Source organism: Salmo trutta, chromosome 14 (genome assembly GCF_901001165.1).
Source record: "Salmo trutta chromosome 14, fSalTru1.1, whole genome shotgun sequence".
Classification (NCBI taxonomy): Eukaryota; Metazoa; Chordata; class Actinopteri; order Salmoniformes; family Salmonidae; genus Salmo; species Salmo trutta.
In genome coordinates this window covers 49,253,257-49,272,958 of record NC_042970.1, presented here as the reverse complement: position 1 = coordinate 49,272,958, position 19,702 = coordinate 49,253,257, and the positions used below count along the sequence as shown (strand labels likewise).

At 41.5% G+C, this 19,702-nt stretch overlaps 1 protein-coding gene across 6 annotated transcripts in view; it reads right to left on the bottom strand.

Moving 5' to 3' along the window:
• Window positions 1-19,702, bottom strand: part of LOC115208312 (tensin-2) — a 78,452-nt gene that overhangs the window by 25,057 nt on the left and 33,693 nt on the right. For all 6 annotated transcript variants that reach the window (XR_003881143.1, XR_003881144.1, XM_029776252.1 and 3 more), the window contains one exon: window positions 9,039-9,085. Coding sequence is in view for 3 of the 6 variants with exons in the window: in XM_029776252.1 (XP_029632112.1) it covers window positions 9,039-9,085 (47 nt within the window). In the remaining 3 variants the exon portion in view is untranslated. The remainder of the gene's footprint in view (window positions 1-9,038; window positions 9,086-19,702) is intronic.

Sequence of the window (19,702 nt, the reverse complement as noted above, 5' to 3'; positions counted from 1 at the left end):
CTTTTAGGGAATGAGGATCAGTTTGTAAATGCGAATTTGACCAATTCCAGTCCCCTTTCTTAGTGGGTCCCGGGTCCATCCCAGAATAATTTCTACGTAGAAAGACTGGAGAAGCTCACTTCTGGTGCCTTTTTAAAAGGACATTCTACTCCAAAATGAATGAAAATAAAATTATGCTGACACCATCTAAAATATAATATCCACCAACATAATGAGCCAATAATTATTTTAACATATTGGACCATGCATATAGGTTGAAGCATGGTGCTTTTCCATCTGCATTTACCCCATTACCCCCATTGGACATCCTAATTGTTATTAGAATGAATCATTATTAAAAAAATTAGAATAATAATAATAATAATTGTATTACAAAGTATGTAATTGCCCCTTCAAGAGCTCTGTTGCTCAGCTGCGCCTAAACCATGCTAAACCGTGCTTGAAACCTCAGGTTGTGTGGTTGTAACTGCATTTTTTAAAATGATGCCACGTGTGCAATTGTAGGCGTAAAGAAATAAACAAATTAGCAACGGAAAGCTGGGCTCCTCTCTTTTTTAACAAAGGCCAAAAGACAAAAGTGTTCTTACTGTGATTGCATTCAGAAATCTTGTGCATTGACTGCTTGCATAGGCGGAGCATAAAAGTTTCAAGTTATGGGAAGCTAAACATAATTTTTTTTAAATCAATAAAAATAAAAATCACCTTTATGATAAAATATTGCATGCATCTCTCATTGCATTTGCAGATGAATGTAATATAGCCTACTATTCCTAACAGGATGAGTAGATTGGATAGTCATAAATTAGGTTAATAATATAACCCACTGGGCACACCACCTTCATTTCAACATGGATAATTGGGTAAATTGCGACGTTGATCAGTGAGATTAAAACCCATATACACCCACACAAAAAGACAGCCAAAAGTTAGCTGAATTCCCAATGTGTTATCACTATGCTTTCAATCATCTAAATGCACAACCAAATTCCACTGGAAAAACAATGTCAGATTTTTGGTTTGGCTGTCACCCAAATGTCTATCTCTGCACTTTCAACCATTTAAAAGCACAGCAAAGTTCAAATGGGACTACAATGTCAGATATTTTGTTTATTTATACAACAGATTAATGTATTATCACTGTGCTTCATCTAATCCAACCAAATGACTTGGATTGCAGTTTTAATTACAGTGCATTCAGAAAGTATTCACACCCCTTGACTTCGTCCATATTTTGTTGTGTTACAGCCTGTATTTAAAATGATTACATTTTGATTTTTTTTGTAATTGGCCTACACACAGCACCCCATCATGTCAAAGTGGAATGATGTTTTTTTTGGTGACAAATTAAATTATGAAAAGCTGGAATGTCTTGAGTCAATAAGTATTCAACCTCTTGTTTTGGAAAGCCTAAATCAGTTCAGGAGTAAACCTTCACTTAAAAAGTCACATAATAGTGTTTTGAATGACTACCTCAATCTCTGTACCCCACACATACCACTATATGTAAGGTCCCTCAGCCGACCAGTGAATTTCAGACAGATTCAACCACAAATACCAGGGAGGTTTTCCAATGCCTAGCAAAGGGCACCTATTGGTAGATGGGTAAAAACATTGAATATCCCTTTGAGCACGGTGAAGGTTTTAATTACACTTTGGACGGTGTATCAATACACCCAGTCACTACAAAGATACAGGTGTCCTTCCTAACTCAGTTGCAAGAGGAATGACTTTTAGAGTTTGATGGCTGTGAAAGGGGAAAACTGAGGAAGTACAGGTCTGGAAAAACCAAAGTCTTCAACCTAATACAGCTCCTTCAAATGTTGTTGCTTTGACAACCAAACACAATTCAATATCATTACATTTTAAATCAACCAGAGCTTAAAACCCTAGGCCTATTGTATTGTCTATTTTTAGTTGAATTCTGGGTTGAATTGAAACAATAGCTGTTGATGACTGTAAAAGATATCTAGGCCTAAAAGAGAATTATTGATGATATGAGTGTATGGTCACATTTAATTTGCTCTGTTAAACCTACCCTTTGGAATGACTTCGATGACAACAGTGAATCTATTTCGTTTTTAAGAGGAGATCTCTCATGATAGCACATCGGTAATAGTCAGTGACAAATATCATGGCTGGGCTTGGTTATAACCCTGGGTGGGAGACCAAAGGGTAGCTGTCGATAGACCAATTCTCCAGTACGAGGTACTGCCCAGTCTAGTTTTATTTCCTGACATTGGATACAACTGGATAATAATTGGATCTGACGACGTTTTAAAAGGTACAAATTCACCCTATTTCGTACAAGGTTAGTCTATGTTGAACTTTCACCCTCAAAACAACAGTTTATTTTAATTACTTTTTTTCAAATCCAGTATATTTTGCATATAGATTTCACATCACAATACATTGACAAATTACACTGAAACAACCTTGATTCAACCAATTGTGCCCAGTGGGAACTGACTCACTGTTTGCAAAAAAATACCGTTCTGCTTTTCCTCTCCTTTCTTAGCACACATCCAGAGCTCAGCCCTAGCTAGAGGGAAATGTTTGAGGAGCAGCCAAGAGAAATCTGAGAGACAAATGGCCTTTTATAAACATATTTCATGCAAATCTATGACACTTTCATTCCATGACTGAAGACAATAGCAGAATCTTTAATAGCACAAAAGTGCCAGGGTAGGCTACTCTGCTAACACGGACAAACTAAGATCAATAAAAAACTACCTTGTCTTTGAACGCAACCATCTAATGAAGGCCTATGAAAATGTGAGACATGTTGTAGACTTTTATGTCCATCTACCCTGGAGGAAATTATTTCCCCCCCCCAAAAAACTTTCCAGGAGCACGGACTCACCCAATGATAGACAGTGAATATGCACACTCACTGGGGATATGGCCGATGCTCTCCGCTATAGTGCCAATACGATAGGCTACTGTTAGCTCAATAGCCTATTGCGAGTTCAGGATTTTGATAGCCTAACTAAAGACCAGTTAGTTTTTTCTTTGTCTCCGCTCTTTTTTCCCCCAGCCACCGTCCCTTGAAATATTGCGATAAGCTATTTTAGATGCTTTTCACCAACAGCCGCAAATTAACAATCAGCTATTTGCCCAAATTGCGTGCTTCCCGACTGTAGGTTATACCATGGCGATTTAAAACAATCTACAGCAAAACATTTTTTAAAGAAGCTAATGATCTTCTGTGGCTAAATCATGCTCTCTGGTAGATTTTATGTATTTATGTATAAACAGGAGTAATTATATGGCAAGTTAAATTCCATTTAGCCTATTGGACACGACACCTATGACTGCTTGGCACTCAGAATACATGTTTCCCTTCCTATGCGGAGTGGTGACAGAAAAATAACCTCTACCTCAGCAAAACAAAGGAGCTGATCGTGGACTTCAGGAGACAGCAGAGGGAGCACGCCCCAATACACAGACGGGGCCGCAGTGGAGAAGGTGAAAAGGTTCAAGTTCCTCGGTGTACACATCACTGATGATCTGAAATGGTCCACCCACACAGACAGTGTGGTCAAGGCGGCGCCTCTTCAACCTCAGGAGGCTGAAGAAATTCGACTTTGCCCCTAAGACCCTAAGAAACTTTTACAGATGCACCATTGAGAGCATCCTGTCGGGCTGTATCACCGCTTGGTACGGCAACTGCACCGTAAGCAACCGCAGGGCTCTCCAGAGGGTGGTGCGGTCTGCCCAACGCTTCACTGGGGGGGGGCACACTGCCCTCCGGGACATCTACAGCACCCGGTGTCACGCGAAGGCCAAGAAGATCAACAACGACATCAGCCACCCAAGGTCAGTATATGTGCATAAAATCTTGGACCGAGAGACTGAAAAACAGCTTCTATCTCAAGGCCATCAGACTGCTAAATAGTCACCACTAGCCGGCCTCCGCCCAGTACTCTGCCCACAACTTCAGTCACTGTCACTAGGCGGCTACCACCCGTTTACTCTAACATGCACCTTAGAGGCTGCTACTCTACGTTCATAGTCGTGGAACACTGGTCCCTTTAATAATGTTTACATACTGTTTTTACCCACTTCATACATATATACTGTATTCTAGTCAAGGCCAATCCTATTTAAGCATTACTATACATACTACTCTTCAGATATACTACATATCCTGTCTATACATCCCATCACACAGACATACATACAGTACCAGTCAAAAGGTTGGACACACCTACTCATTCAAGGGTTTTCTTTATTTTTCCTATTTTCTACATTATAGAATAGTAGTGAAGACATCAAAACTATGAAATAACACATGTAGTAACCAAGTGATGAACAAATCAAAATATATTTTATATTTGAGATTCTTCAAAGTAGCCACCCTTTGCCATGACAGCTTTGCACACTCTTGGCATTCTCTCAACCAGCTTCATGAGGTAGTCACCTGGAATGCATTTCAAATAACGTGTGCCTTGTTAAAAGTTAATTTGCGGAATTTCTTTGCTTCTTAATGCATCTGAGCCAACCAGTTGTGTTGTGACAATGTAGGGGTGGTATACAGAAAATAGCCCTATTTGGTAAAAGGCCAAGTCCATATTATGGCAAGAACAGCTCAAATAAGCAAAGAGAAATGACAGTCCATCATTACTTTAAGACATGAAGGTCAGTCAATGCGGAACATTTCAATAACTTTTAACGTTTCTTCAAGTGCAGTCGCAAAAACCATCAAACGCTATGATGAAACTGGCTCTCATGAGGACCGCCACAGGAAAGGAAGACCCAGAGTTACCTCTGCTGCAGAGGATAAGTTCATTAGAGTTACCAGGCTCAGAAATTGCAGCCCAAATAAATGCTTCAGAGTTCAAGTAACAGACACATCTCAACATCAACTCTTCAGAGGAGACTGTGTGAATCAGGCCTTCATCGTCAAATTGCTGCAAAGAAACCACTACTAAAGGACACCAATAAGAGACTTGCTTGGGGCAAGAAACATGAGCTATGGACATTAGACCGGTGGAAATCTGTCCTTTGGTCTGATGTGGCCAAATTTGAGATTTTTGGTTACAACCGCCGTGTCTTTGTGAGACGCAGAGTAGGTGAACCGATGATCTCCGCATGTGTGCTTCCCACCGTGAAGCATGGAGGTGGTGTGATGGTGTGGAGGTGCTTTGCTGGTTACACTGTCTGATTTATTTAGAATTCAAGGCCCACTTAACCAGCATGGCTACCACAGCATTCTGCAGCGATGAGCCATCTCATCTGGTTTGCGCTTAGTGGGACTATCATCTGTTTTTCAACAGGACAATGACCCAAAATACATCTCCAGGCTATGTACGGGCTATTTGACCAAGAAGGAGAGTGATGGTGCTGCATCAGATGACCTGATCTCCACAATCACCCGACCTCAACCTAATTGAGATGGTTTGGGATGAGTTGGACCGCAGAGTGAAGGAAAAGCAGTCAACAAGTGCTCAGCATATGTGGGAACTCATTCAAGACTGTTGGAAAAGCATTCCTCATGAAGCTGGTTGAGAGAATGCCAAGAGTGTGCAAAGCTGTCACCAAGGCAAAGGGTGGCTATTTTGAAGAATGTAAAAAATAAAATATATTTTGATTTGTTTAAAACTTTTTTGGTTACTACATGATTCCATGCGTGTTATTTCATAGTTTTGATGTCTTTACTATTCTACAATGTAGAAAACAGTAAAAATAAAGAAAAACCCTTGAATGAGTAGGTAGGTGTGCCCAAACTTTTGACTGGTACTGTACATACACTAAGTCTGGCAGCCCATCTGATGCAAACATACTGCAAACTAAGAAATCATGTGAAAAACATTACTTTTGTCTATCAACAATGGCATTCCACCAGTGTCTGACAATCTGGATGGAAAATTACTGAGGATAATAGCGGACGATATTGCCACTCTTCAATTTAAGCCTACTAGAAAGTGTGCGCCCTCAGGCCTGGAGGGAAGCTAAAGTAATTCCGCTACCCAAGAATAGTAAAGCCTCTTACTGGCTCAAATAGCAGACCAATCGGCCTGTTACCAACCCTTAGTAAACTTCTGGAAAATATTGTGTTTGACCAGATACTATTTCACAGTAAACAAATTGACAACTGCCTTTCAGCACGCTGATAGGGAAGGATACTCAACAAGCACAGCACTTACACAAATTACTGATTGATGAAAAAAGTATTGTGGGGGCTGTCTTGTTAGACTTCAGTGCAGCTTTTGACATCATAGTCTGCTGCTGGAAAAACATATGTGTTATGGCTTTACACCACCTGCTAAAATGTGGATAATGAGTTACTTGTCTTACAGAAGACAGAGGGTGTTCTTTAATTGAAGCCTCTCAAACATAATCCAGGTAGAATCAGGAATTCCCCAGGGTAGCTGTTTAGGCCCCTTGCTTTTTCAATCTTTACTAACGACATGCCACTGGCTTTGAGTAAGGTCTGTGTGTCTATGTATGCGGATGACTGAACACTATACACGTCAGCTGCTACAGCGACAGAAATGACTGCAACACTTAACAAAGAGCTGTAGTTAGTATCGGAATGGGTAGCAAAGAATAAGCTAGTCCTAAATATTTCCAAAACTAAAAGCATTGTATTTGGGATAAATCATTTACTAAACGCTAAGCCTCAACTACGTCTCGTAATGAATGATGTGGAAATTGAGCAAGTTGAGGCGACTAAACTGCTTGGAGTGCTGCCTTGGCAGCAGCTAATGGGGATTCCTAATAAATACAAATACACATACAATGTCACGACTTCCGCCGAAGTCGGTCCCTCTCCTTGTTCAGACGGCGTTCGGCGGTCGACGTCTTTTCATTTTCCATTTGTTCTGTCTTTGTCTTACACACCTGGCTTCACTTATTATTTAACCCTCTGTTCCCCATGTTTTTTTTTTAGTGATTGTTCATTGTACATCGGTCCGTTTTTGTGGGCTCGCTATGTTACCTTGTATTATTGTATTTTTGAGTAAAGTACGTTGATTACTCATATCTGCTGTCCTGCGCCTGACTCTCTACATCAGCTACACACAGGACAATTTACATACAATGCATCCGGCAAGTATTCCGACCCCTTCACCTTTTCCACATTTTGTTAATTTACAGCCTTATTATAAAATTGTTTTCCCCCCTCAATCTACACACAATACCCCATAATGACAAAGCAAAAACAAGTTCAAACTAAATTTTTAACTGAAATATCACGTTTACGTAAGTATTCAGACCCTTCACTCCGTACTTTGTTGAAGCACCTTTGGCAGCTTTTACAGCCTTGAGTCTTCAGGGGTATGCCTGGCAAACCAGTATTTGGGGAGTTTCTCCCATTCTTCTCTGCTGATCCTCTCAAGCCCTGTCAGGTTGGATGTGGAGCATCGCTGCACAGCTATTTTCAGGTCTCTCCAGAGATGTTCGATCGGGTTCAAGTCTGGGCTCTGCCTGGGCCACTCAAGGACATTCAGAGACTTGCCCCCAAGCCACTCATGCATTGTCTTGGCTGTGTGCTTAGGGTCGTTGTCCTTCACCCCAGTCTGAGGTCCTGAGCGCTCTGGAGGGGGATTTCATCAAGGATCTCTATGTACTTTGCTCCGTTCATTTTTCCCTTGATCCAGTCACTGGCGCTGAATAACATCCCCAGAGCATGATGCTGCCACCACTGTGCTTCACCGTTGGGATGGTGCCAGGTTTTGTGATGCTTGGCATTCAGGCGAAAGAGTTCCATCTTGGTTTCATCAGACCAGAGAATCTTGTTTCTCATAGACTAGGTGCCTTTTGGCAAACTCCAAGCGGGCTGTCATGTGCCAGCACTAGGAAGAGTCTTGGTGGTTCCAAACTTCTTCCATTTAAGGATGACTGAGGCCACTGTGTTCTTGGGGACCTTCAATTCTTCAGAAATGTGTTGGTACCCTTCCCCAGATCTGTGCTGAGAGCTCTACGGACAATTTCTTCAACGGCATGGCTTGGTTTTTGCTCTGACATGCGCTGTCAACTGTGGGACCGTATATAGACAGGTGGATGCCTTTCCAATCAATTGAATTTACCACAGGTGCACTCCAATCAAGTTGTAGAAACATCTCAAGCCATGAGACTGACTCCAACATCTCATGATCAATGGAAACAGGACGCACATAATCTCAATTTCAAGTCTCATAGCAAAGGGTCTGAATACTTACGTAAATAAGGTATTTCTGTTTTCAATTTTTAATACATTTGCAAACATTTCTAACAACCCGTTTTTGCTTTCATTATAGGGTATTGTGTTTAGAGTGATGAGTATTTAAATTTTTTTTTAGAAAAGGGGTCTGAATACTTTCTGAATGCACTGTATATACTCCGACATTGCTTGTCCTAATATTTCAATATTTATTAATTACATTTTTAAAATGTTTAGCTGTGTGTATTGTTGTGTATTGTCAGATATTACTGCACTGTTGGAGCTAGGAATACAAGCATTTCTCTACACCCACAAACAGATCTGCTAAATATGTGTATGCGACCAATAAAACTATTTGATTTCATAGATCTTGTAAATTGAATGCGCCTCGTGATGAATATTGATCTTGCATAGAACACACAACAACAAGCTGTCTAGGTAAATAGGTAAACTATTCCACTATGGGGTTGTCTGATTTTGTTTTAATAACATTACAAAAATAGCAGCACTGGAAAGTTACATCCTAACTAAAAGTATAAACTTTGAATTACTTTGCTAGTAGCTACAGTAGGCTACACCGCTGTTTGAGTTGAGCGCCCTAGTGGTGCGTGTTATATAATATTTAGTTCCCTTCAGCTGAACATCGGAGTGTCAGCATAAATCATGCATGTCAGTGCAGTACACACAATGTAACAGATATGTATTTATTTGAGAATTTATTTCGTAGAACAGACATGCTTCTGTTTGAAGCTGTCATCTCAAACGTCCATATGATGGAAATCTGTCGGAGAGACAGACAACTTTAACCCCTGATTATATCACTGGCCTCATTTATCACTATCCGCTATTGATTGAATCAAGTCCTTTACTACAGAGTATAAAAAGCATTTGGTACCTGGGAAGGAAGATCCTCTTCTTATGGGACAGGGACTTAGTGGACCCCTGGTGAGAAAGAGAGAGAACACATTACTAACGTTGTACAGAGTACAAACCATAGAAATAAGAATGATCCAGTGCATTCGGGAAAGTATTCAGACCCTTTCACTTTTTCCACTTTGTTACGTTATAGCCTTATTCTAAAATGGATTAAATAGTCCCCCCCCCATCAATCTACACACAATACCCCATAATGACAAGCCAAAAACAGGATAAGAAATGTAAAAAATTCTACGGAAATATCACATTTACATAATTATTCAGACCCTTCACTCAGTACTTTGTTGAAGCACCTTTGGCAGAGATTACAGCCTCGAGTCTTCTTGGGTATGACGCTACAAGCTTGGCACCCCTGTATTTGGGGAGTTTCTGCCATTTGTCTCTGCAGATCCTCTCAAGCTCTGTCAGGTTGGATGGGGAGCTTCGCTGCACAGTTTTTTTCAGGTCTCAACAGAGATGTTCGATCGGGTTCAAGTCCAGTCCACTCAAGGACATTCAGAGACTTGTCCCCAAGCCACTCCTGCATTGTCTTGGCTGTGTGCCAGGCTCGTTGTACTGTTGGAAGGTGAACCTTCACCCCAGCCTGAGGTCCTAAGCGCTCTGGAGCAGGTTTTCGTCAAGGATCTCAATGTACTTTGCTCCGTTCATCCTTCCCTCGATCCTGACTAATTTAATCAATTTTAGAATATGGCAGTAACGTAACAAAATGTGGAAAAAGTGAAGAGGTCAATTCCAGCCCAGTTGGTCCATTTTGCCTTCTTATTTAGCAATAGATGCTCTGCTCTCCTTGAACTGTTTCATCTCTTCTTTTAGTTTCTGGACAGTGTCATCCTCTTAAAGCTTGTTCTCTCTGTGCTCTATGACCTCTGCTTTGACTAGAGAGGGGGTTGTGGAAACATTGCATGGCAGGTGACCTTGGTGTGCCCTTGGCTGTGTCTGCTGCAGGTGAGGTAGGTAGAGGGACACTGAGGGCTTCTTGCTGGGTCACAAAGGCTAATGAGGGTGTTGGGGCCTGCTCTTCTCTATCATCTCCCTCCTTTACTTTTTCCTCAGCTTCTGAGATGAGCTCAGCTTCTACTTTTATAGTAGCCAACACATTCTCAAAAGCCTGGAGGCTTGTATCATTGCCTTGTATCAATACAGTTCGATTATTGTATAGGTTGAGTATTTGATATGTGTTGTTCTGGTTAGCTTTTTTTTAAAATGCTGATGACAGCCTTGGCTGATGCCTCTTTTTTTGTGAAAGGGAAATGGTTGCAAATGTCCCTTTTCCATATGTGCCCTCATTTGATGTTAAATATAACATTTGCTCTGCTTTTGCAACTGGTAAAATTTCCAAAACAGGCATTCATGGCTGTGTCCCATCATCAAAACTTTGAAACCTTTCTTAGCTTTCTCTATCTGGATGTCTGGTGAGTAAACAATTCCCATAGCAACACTGGAGATGTTGGCTACAACGTTGCAACAGAAGCCTACCTTTTCCAACAGAAGCCTACCTTTTATTGTATTATTTGTCTCTGGTGTCTTTAGAGAACTGTTTTACTTTGATGTCCTTATTTTGTATTTTATATTGTGCTGTTAGCTATCTATTTTGAAGTTAACTAGCCATCTTCTTTTAGGAGAGCCCTAGAAACTGCTTAGCAATGGGTAAACAATCCAGCTAGCTAAGCTAACTGCACAATTTGATAAAAATAACATTTTTCCAAACATTTTCTTCGTTTGTTGGTTGTTTTGACTCCCATTCAGTCTTGCAGTTTTCCTTCATTTTCTTTTCAATGTAAAACATGTGCATTTAAATATTTGTAGGAGCAATTTTTTTTCAGCAGCTGCTGCTAAATTTTGGAACTCTTTCTTACCCTTTTCAGACATGTGGAATGTGCCGCCTTGAAAGAGCCTTAGTTAAGGCATGTTTGTCAGGAAGGGTACACTTCGGCTTTTTAAAAATGCCGACACAAAACCTTCTCTGGAGCCACTGAACAAGCATTTTACTTGTCTGTAAATGAATGCTGCTTCTGAAGCGGGTCTAACATCCATCACTACCATAAACTGCAAACACACAACACAGCACATCAATAAGCAACATGTATTGTCGTCATGGAAACAGTACAGAACATTCTATGCCGTAGCAGAATTCTGCTGTCTGAAAAGGTACAGACGCGGCACTTATTAAAATTGTCTGAAAGTTATCATTGTCACTATCGACACGTTACTGTAGTGGTGTTCTATGTCTGTAAAGCAGTGGTCACCAACCGTTCGATCGTGATCGACTGGTTGATCTCCGACGCATTCCTAGTCGTTCAGCAAACATTTCAGTAAATAAAACAACGATAAAGCCTTGCTTTCCTATTTTTTCATTAGTTTCACGCTGTTAGCGGTAGGTGCAGTTCATTCAGGTGTCCTAGCGCCGGGAAGGCAAAGTGTTCCCACTTTTAACCATTTCATGTGTCTGAAGGTAGAACTCCACCTACCCGGCAGGCCCAGAGAGCATATCAAGTGCACCACTAGGTCTACCGCTGGCCAATCAGATCACCGTGTCTGCACCGTTTCCTTGAGCCATAGACTGTAAAAAGAAGCCTGGAGGGCACAGTAAAGTTGATACTGTGAGATTTCAAAACTTTTAAAACCATAACTAGAGAGACTCAACGAATACAGCAAAGATATGCTGTTTTTATGAGTTAATGTCAGCACTGTCAACACTTTGTTCAACACTTTTATAAGCCATAAAATGCACGTTATCCCTACTTCCACTCACGCTACAACCAGCGCTGCAGCTGCAATAAATTAGTATAGCAAAGTGTTTCTATAAGCTTGTCTTTTTTAATATCGAGGAACATTTCACTTTCTCTGGTCATAGGAGTAACAACATGAATTGGTGCATGAGGCAGAATTAATGCAACGCGACTTGAGTTTCGTAAATCAACTGGAAGACTGCCCCCTTTTCTCAGAGGAGGGAGAGTGGAGGGACAGTGAGTCAGGTGCAGAGCCTGTGAGCGGTGTGGTTGGAAATTCCGCTCATGGAGCAGTGAGTCCTTTCCTACCGCTCTGCTAAAAACCTTTCCGCGCTCACAGGGAGAAAAATGCCTTCGATTCATTCATTAAAACCTACACCAACTCAGAAGCTAGGATATGCATATTATTAACAGATTTGGATAGAAAACACTGAATTTTCTAAAACTGTTTGAATGGTGTCTGTAAGTATAACAGAACTCATATGGCAGTCAAAACCCTGAGACAATTTCTAACAGGAAGTGTGTATCTGATGTGTTGAATTACTTTTAAGCCTATGCCATTGAAACACACAGGGACGTATTAATCATTGAGCACTTCCTACACCATCCACTAGATGTCACCAGTCTTTACAAAGTGGTTTGAGTCTTCTACTGTGAAAACTGACCGAACAAGAGACTTGGAACGTTGGTCATAAGCGGATGGCCAATACTACTCTGGCGCACGAGTGCATGTTTGGGTACTCTCGTTCCAATACGTTTTAAAAGAGAATGCAATCGTCCGCCTTGAATATTATTGAAGTTCTGATTGAAAAAGGCCCTAATGATTTATGCTATACAACGTTTGACATGTTTGAACGAACGTAAATATTTTTTCCCCCCTCTTTGATGAAGACAAGTCCGGCGGGCGTCGTTCATGTTTTTGAGTAGCCTACAGGACACGCTAACAACACGGAGCTTTTTGGACATAAATGAGCTTTTTAGAAAAAAACTACATTAGTTATGGACCTGGGATTCCTGGAAGTGCCTTCTCATGAAGATAATCAAAGGTAAGGGATTATTTACATAGTATTTTTGATTTTAGATGACTCCAAGATGGCGCCTAGTCTGTATCGCAAAGCCTATTTTTCTGGGCGCAGTGCTCAGATTATTGCAAAGTGTGATTTCCCAGTAAAGTTATTTTTAAATCTGGCAATGCGGTTGCGTTCACAAGATGTTAATCTATAATTCTTTGAATGACAATATAATATTTTATCAATGTTTTCGAATAGTAATATATATATTTAATTTGTTGTGCTGATTGACTGCCGGTATTGGAGGGAAAATATTTCCTCAACGCCATAGTAAAACGCTGTTTTTGGATATAAATATGAACTTGATATTACAAAAAATGCATATATTGTCTAACATAATGTCCTAGGAGTGTCATCTGATGAAGATTGTCAAAAGTTAGTGCATAATTTTAGCTGGTTTTCTGCTTTTGGTGACGCCTGTCTTTGCATTGACAAAACATTACACACAGCTATTTTCAATGTACTGTCCTAACATAATCTAAGTTTATGCTTTCGCCGTAAAGCCTTTTTGAAATCGGACAACGTGGTTAGATTAAGGAGATGTTTATCTTTCAAAGGGTGTAAGATAGTTGTATGTTTGAGAAATTTGAATTATGACATTTAATTGTTTTCAAATTTGGCACCCTTGATATTTCACCTGCTGGTGATAGGGTGTACCAGGGGTGGGACGCTTGCCACCTAGCCCATAGAGGTTAAAATCACATTTTAACCAACGCCCATATAAACTCAGCAAAAAAAGAAACGTCCTCTCACTGTCAACTGAGTTTATTTTCAGCAAACTTAACGTGTGTAAATATTTGTATAAACATAAGATTCAACAACAGACAAACTGAACAAGTTCCACAGACATGTGACTAACAGAAATTGAATAAAGTGTCCCTGAACAAAGGGGGGGTCAAAATCAAAAGCTCCCAAGTGGCGCAGTGGTCTAAGGCACTGCATCTCAGCTAGGGGCGTCACTACAGACAACCTGGTTCGAATCCAGACTGTATCACAACCGGCTGTGATTGGGAGTCCCATAGGGCGGGGCACAATTGGCCCAGCGTCGTCTGAGTTTGGCCGGTGTAGGCCGTCATTGTAAATAAGAATGTGTTCTCAACTGACTTGCCAAGTTAAAGGTTAAATAAATACAATTTTAAAAAAGTAAGTCAGTATCTGGTGTGGCCACCAGCTGCATTAAGTACTGCAGTGCATCTCCTCTGCATGGACTGCACCAGATTTGCCAGTTCTTGCTGTGAGATGTTACCCCACTCTTCCACCAAGGCACCTGCAAGTTCCCAGACATTTCTTGGGGGAATGTCCCTAGCCCTCAGATCCAACAGGTCCCAGACATGCTCAATGGGATTGAGATCCGTGCTCTTCACTGGCCATGGCAGGACACTGACTTTCCTGTCTTGCAGGAAATCACGCACAGAACAAGCAGTATGGCTGGTGGCATTGTCATGCTGGAGGGTCATGTCAGGATGAGCCTGCAGGAAGGGTACGACATGAGGGAGGAGGATGTCTTCCCTGTAACGCACAGCGTTGAGATTGCCTGCAATGACAACAAGCTCAGTCCGATGATGCTGTGACACACCGCCCCAGACCACGGCAGACCCTCCACCTCCAAATTGATCCCGCTCCAGAGTACAGGCCTCAGTGTAACGCTCATTCCTTCGACGATAAACGCGAATCCGACCATCACCCCTGGTGAGACAAAACCGCGACTCGTAAGTGAAGAGCACTTTTTGCCAGTTCTGTCTGGTCCAGCAACGTTGTTGCCGGTGATGTCTGGTGAGGACCTGCTTTACAACAGGCCTACAAGCCCTCAGTCCAGCCTCTCTCAGCCTATTGCGGACAGTCTGAGCACTGATGGAGGGATTGTGTGTTCCTTGTGTAACTCGGGCAGTTGTTGCCATCCTGTACCTGTCCTGCAGGTGTGATGTTCGGATGTACCGATCCTGTGCAGGTGTTGTTACACGTGGTCTGCCACTGCGAGGACGATCAGCTGTCCGTCCTGTCTCCCTGTAGCGCTGTCTTAGGCGTCTCACAGTACGGACATTGCAATTTATTGCCCTGGCCACATCTGCAGTCCTCATGCCTCAGGCACGTCCACAGAGATGAGCAGGGACCCTGGGCATCTTTCTTTTGGTGTTTTTCAGAGTCAGTAGTGTCCTAAGTTTTCATAACTGTGACCTTAATTGCCTACCGTCTGTAAGCTGTTAGTGTCTTAACGACCGTTCCACAGGTGCATATTCATTAATTGTTTGTGGTTCATTGAACAAGCATGGGAAACAGTGTTTAAACCATATACAATGAAGACCTGTGAAGTTATTTGGATTTTTACGAATTATCTTTTAAAAACAGGGTCCTGAAAAAGGGACGTTCCTTTTTTTTGCTGAGTTTATTTTTGGGACTACCTGGACCTACCAATTGGTTTTTAAAGATTGAAACCAAACCATATGGATTTGAATGAAAAGTATTAGAATAAACATGAAAAGGTAAGAAGCAAACATTTCAAATAGGCTACATGTGATATTAAACAGCATATAAACACTAAATAGGTCAGGAGCCAGACGGAAAATGAAGGAAAATGTATTATTTGGGATATTATTATATTATTTCAAAGAAATACATTGTGAAGCATTTGCGAGTGCGACACAATAGGCTGTAGGGACATAAAGCGCTCAGTATTTAAACATTTTGTTGTATTTAATCATTATAGTCCATAAATTGTGCATATAGGTTGTGACTTACTTAGAATTCAATACAAATTTTATGAAAAATGACTTGTTTGTACCTTTGAAAAATATTTTTTTTAATTCATTTTTAGAAACGCGAGTTTAGCCAGTCTGACTTCAGGCTGATGCATTGGTGCCTGGAGAGCAGGTCAGCAGCAGAGAATGGCCTCTCCACACTTGCAGAGCCACTTGAGATGCTAAAAACCCTTTTGGCCACTCTTGACAAGCTGGGCAGAGATGCATATTTGTTTTTTCTTTTTCTATAGGTAGGCCTAAAGGTTTTTAGGCAAAATAACTTACCGTAATTTCTGGACTATAAGCCGCAACTTTTTTCCCACGCTTTGAACCTCGCGGCTTAAACAATGACACGGCTAATATATGGATTTTTCAAGTTTCAATTTTTTTTGAAAGGAGATGACTTCAGTGGTTTCAGTGCACAGGAGGAGGAAGATAGTGACCAATGACTTTCTTGGTAGGCTACTGTTTACTGCAAATGTTTTATTTTTTGTTACAAGCCGTGTTTCATTAAAGCCTATTTATTTTTGTTACAAGCCGTGTTTCGTTAAAGCCTATTTATTTTTGTTACAAGCCGTGTTTCGTTAAAGCCTATTTATTTTTGTTACAAGCCGTGTTTCGATAAAGCCTGTGTAAAGTTCATTTGTTTCAATGTACCGGTAGGCACCTGCGGCTTATAGACATGTGCGGCTTATTTATGTTCAAAATAATAATTTTTTAAAAATTCAGTAGGTGCGGCTTATATTCAGGTGCGCTCAATAGTCTGGAAATTACGGTAATCAAAATGGAAAAAACTCTTTGAACGTTGGAATATGCCAGGCCTATTGGGCCAAAATCAATTATGGCCTATTGTATAGATAATAGAACGATAATGAACAAAACGTTTAAGAGATAGGATTTTTTGTTTATAAATACTTTTCTACCCACCTCGTTCCATTCATTTAGCATGTGCACGTAGTAAGTACACCATCATGCTTTTGGGATACGTGTCTTTTCAGATTCCACAATGATTCTTTAGTTGTGGACACTACATCACCATACTCCGTTTCTTGCTGTTGTAAGTCTTTGTAAGTCACCTTGATTTAGCACCCGTTTGTTTTATCAGTTTCTTTATGAAAATATTTAGCAAACTCCATGACAGTAGCTAAAGGAAGGAGCTATAGCAGCACACAAGTAGACTACAAATGCATGCTGGGGAGCAGGCGAGAAAGCCAAAGCTCCAGCCTTTGGGAATCTCACGCCACGATCCAGTCAAATTGGGCACGCTCTACTCATCGCTCCACTCACTGGTCGGGTAAGAGGCAGACACTGTTAGCTTTGATGCAACCAAGACAGTTTTTACACGGCACAATGTAAAAAAAACTTGGCTACATCAAAGCTATCACCGCTGCTCTTTCCCTCCCTCCCTCTTACTGACCATCAGATGCAGGCCATCAGCTAATTATGCTCACTCAACTGTGCCTCACAAGTAATAAAACAAATGATCCATAACCAGTGTGACCATATACCTCAAATGTATAATTTTTTTTAATGGTCTGAGAAGAACAACATAGACAGGGCAATTCAAGCATAGCCAATATGCAGTGATAATGTATTGGGCCTACAGCCTACTGCACAAACCTCATTGCTACAGAACTATTAAAGCCTAGGCTTACGTATTTTTAAGTCATGTTTAACCTCGGCTTGGATTTTGACTCAAAGTAATCTTGACTCAGAAAAGGTTGGTGACCACTGCTGTAAAGGGCATCTCTCTCTCTCTCGAAACAGCTGGACAGGAAATACTGCTGCAGTCATGCTGTCATCACAGATTTCCCCTTCCACATGACAGACCAGTGGGGCATGATGCCAGACTGTCACACACACACACACTGCACGGATATACAAACTGCATCAACATGTCCCAGAGAGGCAGAAATGAATCTGTCTAAACTGCTTTGTAGTCTTACACTGAAATGTGCCATATACTATACAACATGTGATAGTATATGCCAGCAGCATACCTGCCAGCAGCATACCATCCTGCATCCAACTGCTGGCTTGCTTCTGATGCTAAGCAGGGTTGGTCCTGGTCAGTCCCTGGATGGGGGACCAGATGCTGCTGGAAGTGGTATTGGAGGGCCAGTAGGAGGCACTCTTTCCTCTGGTCTAAAAAATATCCCAATGCCCCAGGTCACTGCCCTGTGTAGGGTGCTGTCTTTCGGATGGGACGTTAAACGGGTGTCCTGACTCTCTGAGGTCATTAAAGATCCCATTGCACTTATCGTAAGAGTAGCGGTGTTAACCCTGGTGTCCTGGCTAAATTTCCAATCTGGCACTCATACCATCACGGCTGTCTAATCATCCCCAGCTTACAATTGGCTCATTCATCCCCCTCCTCTCCCCTGAAACTATTCCCCAGGTCGTTGCTGTAAATGAGAATGTGTTCTCAGTCAACTTACCTGGTAAAATAACGGTAAAATAAAAAATAAATTAAAAAAATGTGATAATACAGAATGTATGTAGTCATCGATGTTCAATGAATGAGGCGCAGTAAGTGAGCAAGTGCGCACTGCACACATTGGAGAGAATGACAGCCTTTATATCGTAGTTGATTCTGTTTGGTATTTCACACTTGTTGAGCCTGTTTATGACTAACAATCTATTAACATCTTTCAATTTGATCTGTTTATTGTTACAACTAGAAGGTACACTGTCACACCATCTGTCCTCATCTGAGAAAGGGAGGGAGGGGGGAGTACAGGCGTAGAGTAGGGCCAAAATAAACACACAAGATTTACTGACTGCACAAAGGCCTCCTCTTCATTCCATATACTTACGAACAAATGTGAAGATAGAAAACACAAGCCAATATACATTTACAAAAGCACCCAAGCACAAAATGCACACTGTCCCACTGACACACAATACCAGTTTATTAGGTACACTCATCTAGTTCCTAAGTCGGACCCCCTTTTGCCTCCAGAACAGCCTGAATTCTACAAGGTGTGGCATTCAAAATGTTGCTCAATTGGTCTCAAGGGACCTAACGTGTACCAGGAAAACATTCCCCACACCATTACACCACCGCCACCAGCCTGTTCCGTTGACACCAGGCAGGATGGGGCCATGGATTCATGCTGCTAAAGCCAAATCCTGACTCTGCCATCAGCATGACACAACAGGAACTTTGAATTGGTGGACCAGGCAATGTTTTCCACTCCTCAGTTGTCCAGTGTTGGTGATCGCGTGCCCACTGGAGCGGCCTTTTCGTTGTTTTTAGCTGATAGGAGCGGAACCCAGGGTGGTCGTCTGCTGTGGAACCCAGGGTGGTCGTCATCCGTGACAAGGGCCGACGAGTTGTGCGTTCAGATGCCGTTCTGCACACCCCTGTTGTACTGCGCTGTTATTTGCCTGTTTGTGGGCAACCTGTTAGCTTGCACGATTCTTGCCATTCTCCATCAACCTCTCATCAACAAGCTGTTTTCGCCCACAGGATTCCCACTGACTAGATCGCATCATTCTTGGTAAACCCTAATCACTCGTTTTGCCCATTCTAACATTCAATAAAACAGTATCTGAATGCCTGTCTGCCTGCTTTATATAGCAAGCCACTGCCACGTGACTCACTGTTTGGAGGAGCGAACCATTTTCATGAACGGGTTGCGTATCTAATCAACTGGCCACTGAGTGTATGTTCATGTGTGTACAGTCTTAGTCTATGCATCTTTGTGTGTGTGTTTTCTTGTGTGTGTGTCCTTGTGAGTCTGGAATGAAGAGGCCTCAGTCACACGCACATAAGCTGCGTACCAGTTTTAAGAAATCAATACCATATGGTTAAGCGCTGTTGTTTTACAGACTACTGCACACACGTCAATATCAGTGGACCACAATGTACAGTAAAAAGGAGTCACAGTAACATACTGACCCTAACTGAGCACAGGGGAATGATATTATACCCATGTAAACTCATCTCTGCCATTTTGTGATAAATTAGACTAAATCTAATCTTCGTTTTAGACAATGCAGATGACTGGAATGAAAACATGTCAGGGAAAAATGTGAACAGGGGTGAGAAAGAGAGAACCAGAAACAAGAACAGGGAGGGGGACA